The 13,165-nt window shown below is 40.9% G+C and overlaps 1 protein-coding gene across 6 annotated transcripts in view; it reads right to left on the bottom strand.

Annotated features, from left to right (window-relative positions):
- TANC1 (tetratricopeptide repeat, ankyrin repeat and coiled-coil containing 1) overlaps positions 1-13,165 on the bottom strand; it is a 203,663-nt gene that overhangs the window by 128,153 nt on the left and 62,345 nt on the right. For 5 of the 6 annotated variants that reach the window (XM_019480246.2, XM_059727357.1, XM_059727359.1 and 2 more), the window contains exon 2: positions 11,171-11,244. In XM_019480246.2, coding sequence (XP_019335791.1) covers positions 11,171-11,231 — 61 coding nt within the window. In that variant the 5' untranslated portion in view covers positions 11,232-11,244. Of the gene's footprint in view, positions 1-11,170; positions 11,245-11,544; positions 12,134-13,165 lie in introns of those variants that run through there. The other variant, XM_019480247.2, reaches the window with a different exon arrangement.

The following is a 13,165-nucleotide window of genomic DNA, read 5'->3' on the forward strand; positions in this document are numbered from 1 at the left end:
TAGCCCAATTTCAAGTTATGTATTTATGTTCTCTATGTAGACTACTCTGCAATTTCTTTTGGAATACAAGAATTCTTATCTTTCTCCTAAACTTCTTATATACTAAGACTGTGGTTTTGTTTAAAAACTGTTTTTCACCCAAGACATGATTTCAGTTCAATGACAGATAAATGCTCAGCAGTTAAGTCTGTAATGCTTTTGAGGTATTCTTAAGGATGAAAGGCTACATATATATGTGATATCATCACTGCAATTCCTTTGTTAATTGGAAAAAATAAATAGTCTTGCTTGAGACATGAATGACATATCTAAGACAGAGAACAAGATTATGAACATAAAACATATTACATTTAATTTTCTTTGCAGATGTTCTCTAGTCTCTTGATACTGACAGTTCTTTGACATGTCTGTAAAAGTTACAAAGGAGCTCTAGAGACAAGTTCCAGGAAGCACAGTCTGTATGCACACACAACAGTATGTATCAACTTGAACAGATGCATTTAGCCAACATTTTGGAGTACTTGCATTGTACCTGGAGTAAACATCATGGAGTTTTATTCGCACCTTGACACGTATATTTGTATGTGCATCCAGTGTATCTGTATACTAAATGCACATTGTGAACAGAAGAGATTAATGGGAAATTCTGACTGCCCAAGAAAAAGTAATAGCATACTACTCACTACTGGATACTTTATCACAGCTTCTAAATACCTGGTTCTGGTTCTGTCACAAATACTGCTGAAAAGTTCAGACAGTTATTTTTGTTTAAACCCCATCTATTTCTGTATTCTATCCCTGTGGATGGGGCAAGGGACTGTAAAGAAGCTTTGTCTCCTTTGTCATTCTCATTCAAAGCTAAGGAAATACAGACTAGATGAAAGTACTGTAAGGTGAAAATGTAACTGGTTGGATTATCAAGTTCAATGAGTAGTCATCAATGGCTCAATGTCTAGCTGGAAAGAGGTATCATGTGGAGTTCCCCAGGGGTCTGTTCTGGGTCTGGTATTAACATTTTCATTAATGATTTGGATGATGGGATTGAGTGCCTGTTCGGCAAATCTGAGGATGACACCAAGTTAGGTGGAGTTGTAGACACTCTGGAGAGTAGGGCTATGATCCAAAGAGACCTGGACAAACTGGAAAAATCATCCATAATCAACCAAATAAAATGGAACCAAGTCAAGTCCAAAATCCTGCGCTCAGGACAGAATAATTGCAGGCGCAAATACAGACTGCAGAATGATTGGCTTGGCTGCCATACTGCAGAGAAGGACCTGGACATTACAGTAGATCAAAAGCTGAACATCAGCCAACAATATCAGTGTGTTTCTGTTGCAAAAAAGCCAACAACACACTGGGTTGAGTTAAAAGGGGTGTTGCTTGCAAATCAAAGAAGTGATTCTTCTGCTCTGTTTGGAACTGGTGAGCAAGACAACTCCTCAAGTAGCATGTTCAAGAAGTATGTGGACAGTTTGGAAAAAGTCTAGTGCAGAGCAACAAAATAAGGGACCCAAAAAGCAAGGATAGGGGGTCTGCTTAAATTCCAGTTTTGTGGATTTTGCAGAAACTGCAAAATCTGGGATTGTCCATGAAATCAACAAATAAAAACAAAAAAAATCAAACCCATAATAAAAATAAAATGCTGGCTCTCCAGGGGAGCCAGCAGTCTTTGATGCCACTGCGGTCCAGCCTTGTGGCCCACCTGGGAGCTGGCAGGGCAGCACAAAGAGCAGCAGAAAAAATGGCTACCCTTGTCCTTCCTCCTTCTCCCAGGCCTCCACCAATCAGTGCCAGGGGGCAGGGCCTCCAAAGCATATCTGCAAAATGTCCACACAATTTGCTCTTTATGCCATGCATGACCCTTGGTAAATCTAACCATGATTTAAGTAGATCCCTACTTGCAGAGGAAAGGCTTAATGAACTATGGTTATTTAATTTAGAGAAGACCAAGGAGGGCTTTTATAACAGCCTTCAAATATCTGAAGGGCAATTACAGAGAGGATGGAGATGGACCTTTCTCTCTGAGAAGGCAGGGTAAATATGTACCTTCACAGACAGAGTGAGAGTAAGCATGTGTGAGCGAGCAAGCATAAATGTTCATGAACCAACACTCACTTAGTCTATAAAGGTGCATATCTACTCTGCCTTCTGACTGACTTCAGACTAACATGGCTAACTACCTCTCTCTTTCCTCTGTGGACACAGAGGACAAGACTTAGAGCAATGGTCTCAAGCTATAGCAGAGGCCATTTAGGTTGTAAATTAGGAGGAACTTTTTGACTATGAAGGTGGTGAAGCGCTGGAACAGACTACTTAGAGAAGCTGCAGAAACTCCATCCCTGGAAAACGTTCAAAAGCAGGCTTGACAGACACTTGGCTAGAATGAGCAGAGTGCTGGAGTAGGTGACCCTGTGAGATCTCTTCCAGTCTTACTTTCTTACAATCCTATGATCTCTGCTCTATTTTTCCCCCTAAATGGCAGCAACAGGTAGCAGTAGACAGGGCAAGTGAGGGTGATCTATTAGTAGGGGTCTACTAAACTTAAGGAGATGGACAGCCAATTTCACAGGCAGACCGTATAGCCAGCTGCCATTTTTGTGTGATAGGCATGGTGGGGGCCACCACACCTCTGATTGGCTGAGGGCCCTGGCAATCCTGCCACTCCCTGCAGATTGCCAGCTGGGCCAAAACTGCATCTTAATTACCCTGATTAAACCCAGAGATGCTATTAATAAACATGTTATTAAATGTGGATTGATGGCTTCCCCGGGTTTAACCAGAGCAATTAAGCTGCTGTTTCAGGCCAGCCCCAAGTGGGGAGGCTGCAGGCAGCTGCACTGGGATCCTGGGACAGCTGTGGCAGGCAGCCAGGAGGCTGCAAATGGCTGCAACAGGGTCTGCAGAGCCCCGGCACAACTTATTGCCAGCAGCAGATGCAGCAGCACAGACCCAGCCCCTTCTCCACCATACACCCTAAGGTGCGTGTGCATCCACCACCAGCAACGAGCTGGACCGGGGGTTTCATGGACCCCAGTACAGCCAACTGCAGCCTTCCCATGGCCTGTCACAGCCAGCCAGAGCTCTGTGGCCAGTGGCATGGGCTTGCCCAGAGTCCGGGCCTGGACAGGCTATGTCATGCAGCCAGGAGGCTACAAGTGGCTGCACCAGGGTCTGCAGAGTCCTGGGCCTCCTCATTGGCAGCAGCAGGTGCACATGCACAATAAGCCAGGCTGGGTCTCCATAGACCCTGGTGCAGCTGCTTGTAGCCTTCCTGCCTCGTTATGTGAGCAGCCCCACTGCCCCCACTCCCCTCCCCTCCATGCTCCGAGACTGCAGGCCACATTTTTCTCTCCTTGCTGCTAAGGTTTTTGGTTGTTTTTTGTTTTTAGCAGTGAGCCCTGCCATTTTTTGCAGAGCCCGCCCAATTTTGCATTTTCCATGAAAAAAGCGCAATTGTGATTTTGGTAGGTCCCTATCAGTTCTTTATGGAGTTATTTTTTCAGTTATCAAACGAATTCCATCTTTCTAAATTACAACCAGGCAACTCAAACCTAGTGAGACTTCTCTTTGGGACAGAAGAGGCCAAGAGATATGGAACCTACCCTATCACCACTGGGGAACTGAAGAGAAGTTGCTATTTAACATACTCCCAAATGGAGCACAGGTCAGACCACGAGACTGTCATCCTGGGACAAAAAAATTAATCTCTCTCTTTATAATACACACTAGCCAACTGCCTGTTAAGAATGATGGGGGAGGCGGGGGGGAGAGAGGGGACTGGGATGGAGTGCTGCCACCTAACGCCCCCATGCTGCCGCTGCTCTACCTCTCACAGGGAGCAGCGCTAGCCTTGGCTCTCCCACCCTCTGTCTGGTCTTTGGCACAGCATTGGACTCATGGTGGTGCTCCCCCACTCTTGGAGGACTCTAATTGATTGTTTCCGTCAGCCAATCAGAGTGTTAATAAAGTGTTACAGATAGATGGACAGACTTAGGTTTTTACAATATTAGATACTGGAGGAGCAATGGAAGAATAATTCACACTGTGGGGTTCTAACATGCAGTTTAATAAAGGCTTTCTGAAAGTCACATAATTTAGGAAGTGGATTCTAAGACAAAAATAGGGTTCTTTTTATGAGACTGTTAACCCAGCAAAAATTATATTTAAAATTATAGGTTTGGATTTGTTGCCGTAAACACAGACCACTGTCCTGCTTAACTAATTCAGGTCTTATTTGGTAGAACAACAACACTTAGATCTAAATTCCAGTCTCAGGAATACAGGTGGAAATCCACAGTAACTTCATGAAATATATGAAATAAATCTTCATTTGTAATTGTGGATGTGGGAGCAAAACATAGCTCCTTATATTTTCCTCTACACAGTGAAGATTGGAGTATAAACTAGTTAACAAATAAAGTACCTGCCCCCCAACACACACTGCCACTATCACACCATTTATGGAGGCACAGAACAAAAGAACATACTCAGATTGTAACAAAATATTTTATATCAGAACCAATCAACTGAATCTTTACATAAGCTCAGTGACTAAATGAAGATTTGTACCAGTTTTGTTTTTCTTCCAAGCTATTTGCTGATACCCTAATATCTATTCTTTTCCCTCTCCCCCCCAACCATGTAATTTCTTCAACAACCTAAATATCTAAAGCCATTAAAAGCAACCCTGAAGATTTTTTCATTAGAAAAAATGGGCTACCTATTATATAGACAGTCACTTGTTTAAATAAATGAAAATAAGAAATATAAATTATGGTCCTTCAAATAATCACCTGCGGATAACTCGTTTATAATATTTTTTTAAACTTGCACAATCTCATTCACATTACCTTCTTGGAGAAAGTCTGTCTACTACACAAAATACCTAGTGCTCAGCAAAAAAAAGTCACTCTATTAAACTGAAATAGTCACCAACCACAGAAAGTGGGCAAGGCAATACAGAATAATCAAAAACAGCTCTATATTTTTTAGCATGAAACAAAGAATCTTCTGTTGTCAGACATTTTCAGAGGGACAACCAAAAGTCACACTAAAGCTTGAAAGGATTCCAGCAGAAGTTCAACATTCCAGCTAATGGCTCTGTAATGTAGGTGCCAAAAAGGCACTTTTCACTTAAAATTCAAAGCCTAACATCATGGAGAGTTTGCATGTCAAATGCCAGCTGGATTTGCATATTTAGTTTTAAAATGCTAACTTTTTTATTTAATGATTTTTAGCACTACAAACTTGCCAAAATGGTGTCTGAAGCCATAATAACTGCTGGCTTAGTTACAAGTATGTTAGTCAAATACTGATGTTCAATGAGACATTATGAAGAGGAAGGAGAGGGTCAAATATACATTACAAATAAAAAATAAAAAAGAGGAAGTGGCAGCAGCATTAGCTTAGAGGAAAAAAAAAATCTTACTGATACAGAGGAATTATTCCAAAAAACTTTAACTTGAAAAGGACTAAGCAGGGGACCTAATAAATAATTATTCCTTTTGCTTGCCAAACAACTCCATTTTGTTTTTATTATAAATTAAAGCAGCAATTTAGCTGCCACAATTAAACAAAATATTCATGTCAGCAAATTTAAGTACAGTCGTATTTGGTAGTCAAGTGCTGTGCTAGCATTGTAGGTCAGGCTTTTAATTGTGGCCTGTGCTAAAATAATCCTAAATGGGGGAGGGGAAGAAAAGCAAGTGTGACAAGGCATTATTTCAGCAATCAAAATTCAGTGCACCCAAGTGAAAAAAGAAAACCCACAACAGTCACTGAAAATGGCTTTTATTTTACAAAAGGTATTATGATATAAAAAATATGTCAATGTTTTAATTGGAACCTACTCCCCAAGCCCATATACATTTTTTCATATAGGGTTCCTCCTACTTCAAAAATTCACTCTATTTCATTTTTATATCTTGAAAAGATAAATTAATAAAAGGATATTTGCAGACAAAAAATGTTTAATCAATTATTACAATAGGACTTACTCTTAGAAGTAAAACATTGCACATGTTCTTTTCTGTGCAATTAACTAATTCATACAGGAGTCATGCTTAGATCAAAGATTCTTTTATAAAAAGATATAAAATTTGAAAACATAGCCAGACAACAAAAAACAAGTGTAAAAAATTTTAAACTTAAACTAATCCATGGTAGAACTGAAGAGGATCTTAGAACAAATTACAGATCAAATTATTTGAAAATCTCTGTTTAAATCACTATTTACCGTGTATGCCAATAATTCTGTAAGTGCCTCATCTGTTATGCATGCCAATAAACTTTTCATAGTACATTTAACACCTACTGATACTTACCTGGTTTTTAGTTTCTCCAGATTCCATATCTTTGTGCTACTTCTAAGAAACATACAAAATAGCTTTTCAATGGCATGTAAATTGTCCTTGGTTATTCTGGGTACAAGCTAAATGCCAAAGAACATGTGAAAATGTAAACAAAGAAAAAGCAAAAAAAACCCCAAAACCACCCATTGAACACTCAAATTTCTATTGAAATCAATTAAATGTCTGTGCATGTTACATACTATGTTTGATGTTACACTTTGGATAGGATTTTGTGCAGGAAGAGCACTGCAAGCTAAGCACAATACTTCCATTATTCTCACTCCTTCAGGCTTGATATTGGGTCAACAGAATAATAATGCTCAAATTACTAAAAATCCAACTGAAATAATTGACAGTGAATACAATTTTTTTTTAAAGAAAATCTTATCTATCTGTCAAACTGTGGTCCAATGTGAATATATTTTTCAATAGTGCTGTTATTTATTAAGATAATAAAAACTGAGCCTCTGAATGTAGCTAGTTTCTTCCATCAGTTAACATTATAAAGAGAAACATATGCGCATGCGGGCTGGTGATACAGGAAACCAAAAGCAAATACTAATGCCAACCCATAACACTTTAAAATGTTTTTAAATAAGTAACTAAAAAATTTCCTAAACATTTCTGCAACTATACAATATATGCATTTTTGTTTAATTTGTTTTTAATATAATGTGTAACAAGGCACTGTCTTATAACCAAGGCCCTCACTTTTTGACTACAGAAAAGCAGTACAGCTATTCTTCTTTTGCAAAGAACTGAGAAAGACCACAACAGGGCAGGATGTTTTTGACTCTACAGATTTCTAGATGAAATCTCTGAGTTTACCTTGTGAATCATATGCAGATGCTTGTGCATCTAATATTGTTAATATTGTACAACAACTTCTAAAGGAACCCGTTACCCATGTTGAAAATCATGGCTCTAAATACATCACATCAGAGGTGTCACGTGACTGCCTGTTGGAATTTATGTATAAAGGAACAGACTAAAGTAGAGACTCTCCATAGTGGAAAAAAGAGGTAACCTAGGAATGGTGGTGAGCTTATCCCAAAGTACAGTAAGTAATGTGTAGGGAGGAAGGAGCATGTGCCCTCCCCCCCCCGAGAGTGCTGGTGCCCCCCCCCGACAGCATGCACTCCGGCTGGTAGGGGGACACGGAAAGTGCTAGTGCCCCCCTGAAATTGGCTCTGCTGCTGCCACGCCACTGGGCCCAGTCCCCTTCCCCGCCCTTGTGCCCCACTGGTATTCCCCCACTTGGGAGGCACCAGTCGCCCATGCAAAGAACCCTAGGGAAGGTAGTGAGAAAGCACAAACCCCCATGCAGTGCAATGGAAATGTTGAGAAGCAAAGTAGGAAGTAGCCCCCAGAGGTCTGAGGGTTGGACGGGAGGGGATACAAACTCTGAGGTCAGAGTTGCGAGCATTCTAAACTGAGTTTTGCTTTGGAGTGAATGCTAGAGAAAACTCAAAAAACGAAACATATTCATTCTTGAAACCCAACATCTGCTTGGAATCTGCTTCTTTGTACCCCATTGTACTAAGGAAGTGAGCTATGACCAGCAGCATCTTAAATCACTTGAATCCATAGTGCAAATTGAACACTTCCTACTGAACAGTGGCTTCTGTAATCCTCTCTCTGGCAAAAAGAGATCAGAGAAAATCTAGAATTTCAGTAGTAGATTCTGCCCACCTGATGGCTCCTATGAAACTGGACTAATCAGAAATCCTAGAACAATTTTCAGGGGAGAAGTAGCAATGTATTTGTAAAAAAAAATCTGCATTCTGTGCAGATTAATCTAGACAGATGCAATAAGATACTGTAACAACAACTTCAGATTTAAAAAAGAAAAGTCTTTCAAGATTCAGTTTTTATTGTAGCCTGATCCAGCCTCCATTCCTTAATTTTCCTTTAACATACAGAGATGGAACTTGGCTTAAGCTCAAAAGGAAAATCCGCCAATAAGGGCCTTTCCACAGGAATCTGTGAACCACTATACTTAAACAAAGCCAGCTGCTAACTTCAAGTTAGCAGCAGCACCACCACATACAAAGCTAACTAGATGCCTTTGGTTTTACTTTGGGATTATTTCTGGATGTCTTTGATTCAGTTGTCAACATTTTTCTTTTTCAGAATTGTCCTCATCATTAATGTCACTTAGAAACTGTGCTGAACAGTATAAATTTTAAAAGATTTAATAAAGACCACAGGAATTTTCTTCAGTCCCCCAGAGAACATATTATCCACTGGATGAATGGAAGATTTTTTTTCCCCCAACAAATATATGATTTTTAAATTCAGAACTAGAGATGCCCATATCTTTTTTAAATTAACATGTTTCTGTTTTGAGATTTAAAAAAAAAAAAAAAATCAAAAAAAAAAAATCAGTAAGTGTGGTGACTGGCTATTTACACACATTACTGTCAAAACACAAAAATAAAGAAGTTGGAGTCTTATCTGAGCAGAAAACAAGGAAAAGGTGTACCTGTTCTGACAAGTTAAAAAATGTCAGAATACTTAATGATGCAATTGACATCTTTTCTTTGATGCCCAAGTCACAAAGCATGAATTGGTTTCAATGAGCAACTGAAGTCCTAAAAAAATCCAAACATTCAGATTCAGAAAAATGTGGATTTTCTCCTTCAAAGACTTAACACAGGAAACCACAGGTTTCCATTTACAGGCTGGCAGAGTTCCAGCCTGCAAGGGGCTGCTTGGGGCTGGGGGGAGTGCGGGGGGGGAGGGGTATGTGCATGTACGTATGCACACATACATGTGGCAGCCAGGCAGCAGTAGAGAGCACCTCCCACAGCTCCCTCCAGGTAAGTCGATGGAGGGGGGGCGGGGGGGAGGGCACAGGAGACTTGCTCCCAGGTTTCTGGAGTGATGGGGAGGGCACATGCCCTCCCCCAGGTTTCTGCACCTACAATGGGGTGTGGGGCTGTAGCCAGGCCAGAGCAGCTCCGTGTAGGAGCTGCGTCTGCAGCCCAGCAGGCAGGCCTGGTGCAGGAGGGAGTGCTGCACCACCATGGCTGCCAAGGTGAGGTACCCCCTGCCCACCTGGCAGTGGTGGGGGGCAAAACTCCATGCCGCCACCACTGCCACATCTCACCTTGATGGTTACGGTGGTGCAGTGCTCCCTCCTGCACCAAGTCCCAGAGCTGGTCCAGCCTGGCTGTAGCCCCATACCCTATGGGTGCAGAAATCTGGGGGGCACAACCCCCTCCCCCCATCGCCTGTATCTCTCCAACCAACCAATGCATCACCTATGCCCCTTCCCCACCCTCTCTCTCATATGCTGGGGGGCTGGGGCCTGCGGGCAACAGGTCAGAAGTGAGGGGCACCAGCATGGCTGGGGGGTTGCGGGCTGTGAGTGAGGGGCACCAGCAAAGCCAGGGAGCTGCAGGTCACAAGTGAGGGGCACCCACAGGGCTGGAGGGGCTCTGGGTTGGGAGTGAGGGGGGGGAACAGAAAACAGCTGGACCTTTATCCTGGTGAGTGAAGAGGGCAGGGGGAGCTCTGATTTTCCATGGTAAAAACAAACAAACAAAACAAAAACAAAAAAATCAAATGCCAAAATATATAGGCATTTAGAATTTTATTTTATTATAATGAGTGAGGCACTGACAGGCTTGCAAATTACTTTAACATTGTAAATATATCAATAAAACACTGTGGGGCTCTTGCATTTAGCGGCAGCATCTGCAGTTATCCATGGCTGCCCACGTAGAAGCCTACAACTGTTACTGCAAGCTCCTCTCCAGACTTCTAGTTTGTAAAACTGATTCCTATCTTTAGTTGCTGAGCTTCAGCTGGCATCTTTATTCCAGTCTTCAACCCCCAACCTTCCGCTTCGACCCAGGTGCTAACTTTGTCTTACGAGCCTTATATGATACTTTATTTCCTATTGTGAGTTCCTGGTCCTCAACTTTATTTCTCTTCCAGAGCTCGGCTCTAACCATTCTTCTGGCTGCTTATACCCTACACATAAAGAACTAATGTATCTTTAACATACAATCAATACTTTTGAATTAGGTATGTCTACATGAATATGCAGTTTAACCTTAATCTAGCCACTTCGGTTATGGGCAGCTGTATAGTCATGGCAGCATTAGCTTGAACATGGATAGCACAAGCCTGCTTTGGCATTGAAGCCCTTCCAGAACTAGACTTGTTATTAGTATCCAAGCTAGCTATTTTAAAAACTAACCAAGCTATGTCTACAGAAACTGCAATCCTTAGAGGGAAGACAGAAAAGGCACCTCTTAAAAGAAGGGAATACACATTAGGATAAGCAGCAGCATAAAATGTAGATCTTCCTTTTTAAAGGCAGTGAGGGGCTACAGTTGATGTTATATGATCTTTTAAAAATTCTGCTAGTTGCTTTTGTCCAGCTGAACTGATAATGTAGGCAATTAACCAGAATAGATCTAAGAGGTACAATAAGTATATTTACTGAATAACTTAAGCTTTTGCAACAGAATTCCATTATATTAAAATACAAGTTTTGGAAACAAAATATTTTGAAAAAAATTTAATAACTTAAAATTTAAAATCTGAGAAAGTAATTTATCAATTTATTTTGTGAAGCATTAAGATTAATTTAGATGAAAACTATTACTAAATACAAACAATTTTATCATTAAAATTATCTTGTCTCTTAAAAGAAACAAGTGCTAAAGTATAGCTGAAAACAGTTTTCAGTCCTTTAAGAATGTATTTTTAAAATCTATTTCTACAGTTTAGAAAAGTTAATTGCTGAATGAATGACTTATACTTAAATAATCCACACCACAGTAATATTTCAATATCCATACCTGTTTCCTTCTTGTTCCCCTTTCCACCTTCTCGGCTCTTTTTCAAAACTGCCTTTAACATTTTAACGCTGTTCCTGAAGGACAGAAAGGTAAATTAAAAGACTCTGTATGATGAATGCTCATAACAAAATGAAACTGTGACAGATTAAAAATTAGGTTATTTATCTGAAACATGGTGGTTTTACATGGGGGTTTTGTTTTTTGGGGTTTTTTTGTTTATAATCAAGTTATTTTGGTCAAACAATATACTGAGGCTGCACGGAATGTTTTAATACTAGAAGCAAGTGATTAGAGGTTCACTGTCTTGTTATGAAGAACAAACAACACACAGCATTCTCCACATTCCACGTATAATTAAGGTTATGAGGCTAAACCTGGTTAAGTTACTCTGTCAGATGAATGCCTGGCTCCTGACCCGACTTCATCTGGATGGGGGTGTGGGAGAGAAAACACATAGATGCACAGTATCTGTTGAGATTAGCAAAGTGATATAAAGAGTATTATTGTGGCATCTTTGAATGTTTATGAGACATAAGCGACTTCTGTAGGAATAAAGTATTTTTACCTATACTTGAACATAATCTTAATGCCCAGAACTGATAATCACTAAAAAGTGAAAGAAATAATTTTTTCATTATTTCCTCTGATATCCCAACCCTCATTACTTCTAAAAAAGCTTTAAGAATAACTTTTTAAAAGATTTAATGAAACATCTTGGAGAAAAAGTATGATGGCAGAGAAACTACAGAAAATGAGCATGAAACATGGGATTGACAAAAAAAGCAGTTAGGGAGAAGGGGGGGGAAAAGCTCCACTTTGGAGCCAATCCAGCAGAGGAGCCTCTCCCCTAGTCCCCACCCCCCAGCTCTGGTGCTGTTTGCAGGAAGGGAAGGGAAGGGAGCTGCAGGATAGAGTTTGCCCAATATGAGCTGGAGGGAGAGGGGGAGGGGAGGATCCAATCCATACCCCCCCTCCCCCAGTTTAAGCCTGGCAAACCCCAGCCCCCAGCTCCTTCCCCCCTCCCTTCCTGCAGACAGCACTGGGGGTGGGGCTGGGGTGCATCCCGCCCTGACCACATGAAGGACTGACAGAAGTTCTCTAAGGCACTCCACTTTGGAGCGCCTTCAACTGACCTCTCAGTAAGTGAGTGTTAACTTGTGCAATCGGCCACTTTCAAAAGTGCTCTGCAGCCATGCATGTGCACTTTCAGGGGGCCAATTGTGTAACAAATGTCAGTTATGTCAACGTCTTCTGGGTCTCACAAGAGTTAGCAAAAACAGAGCCAAAGTAATTATAGCGCTTCCCCTTCACCACCACACAATGTGGCAACTGTATCATTTCCATTGTCCCTTTGCTAGTTGCTTTTAACTGTGCAAGGGAGCAGAAGAAAATAATATCTCCTTTGCACATGGACCTTAAGAATGAACAATAATAGCAGCAGCTCCTCACAGGCCTAGACTTCAAACAAGTCATTGCGAAGAGAGAAAGGAAACCTTCCTATGGAGAAAGAAGAGGCAATATGGATATTCTAACAGGGTGTAACATAAGGTGGGAGTGTGGTGGGTCATTTTCACATGACTTCCCTGTTGATAGGTTGGTGAGAATACAAAAGATCTACACCTTACCCCTGAAAACGGGTACAGGATAAGAAGAAAAAGCAGTCAATTAAATATAAAAAAGCAGATGAGACAAGAGGCAATATCTATGCATTGAATGCGTCGAAGAACCACTGCAGACAAGGTTCCTTGGGTTAATTTGATATCTTTTATTAGACCAGCCCAAATAGTTGGAGAACAGTTATTAAGCAAGCTTTCGGGTTCAAAAACCCTTCGTCAGGCTAAGGAAGACGAAGGGTTTTTGAACCCGAAAGCTTGCTTAATAACTTTTCTCCAACTATTTGGGCTGGTCTAATAAAAGATATCAAATTAACCCAAGGAACCTTGTCTGCCTATGTCCTTAGACCAACACAGCTACAGCCTAAACCCCTCGAAGAAC

The sequence above is a fragment of the Alligator mississippiensis genome, chromosome 4 (genome assembly GCF_030867095.1).
Source record: "Alligator mississippiensis isolate rAllMis1 chromosome 4, rAllMis1, whole genome shotgun sequence".
Classification (NCBI taxonomy): domain Eukaryota; kingdom Metazoa; phylum Chordata; order Crocodylia; family Alligatoridae; genus Alligator; species Alligator mississippiensis.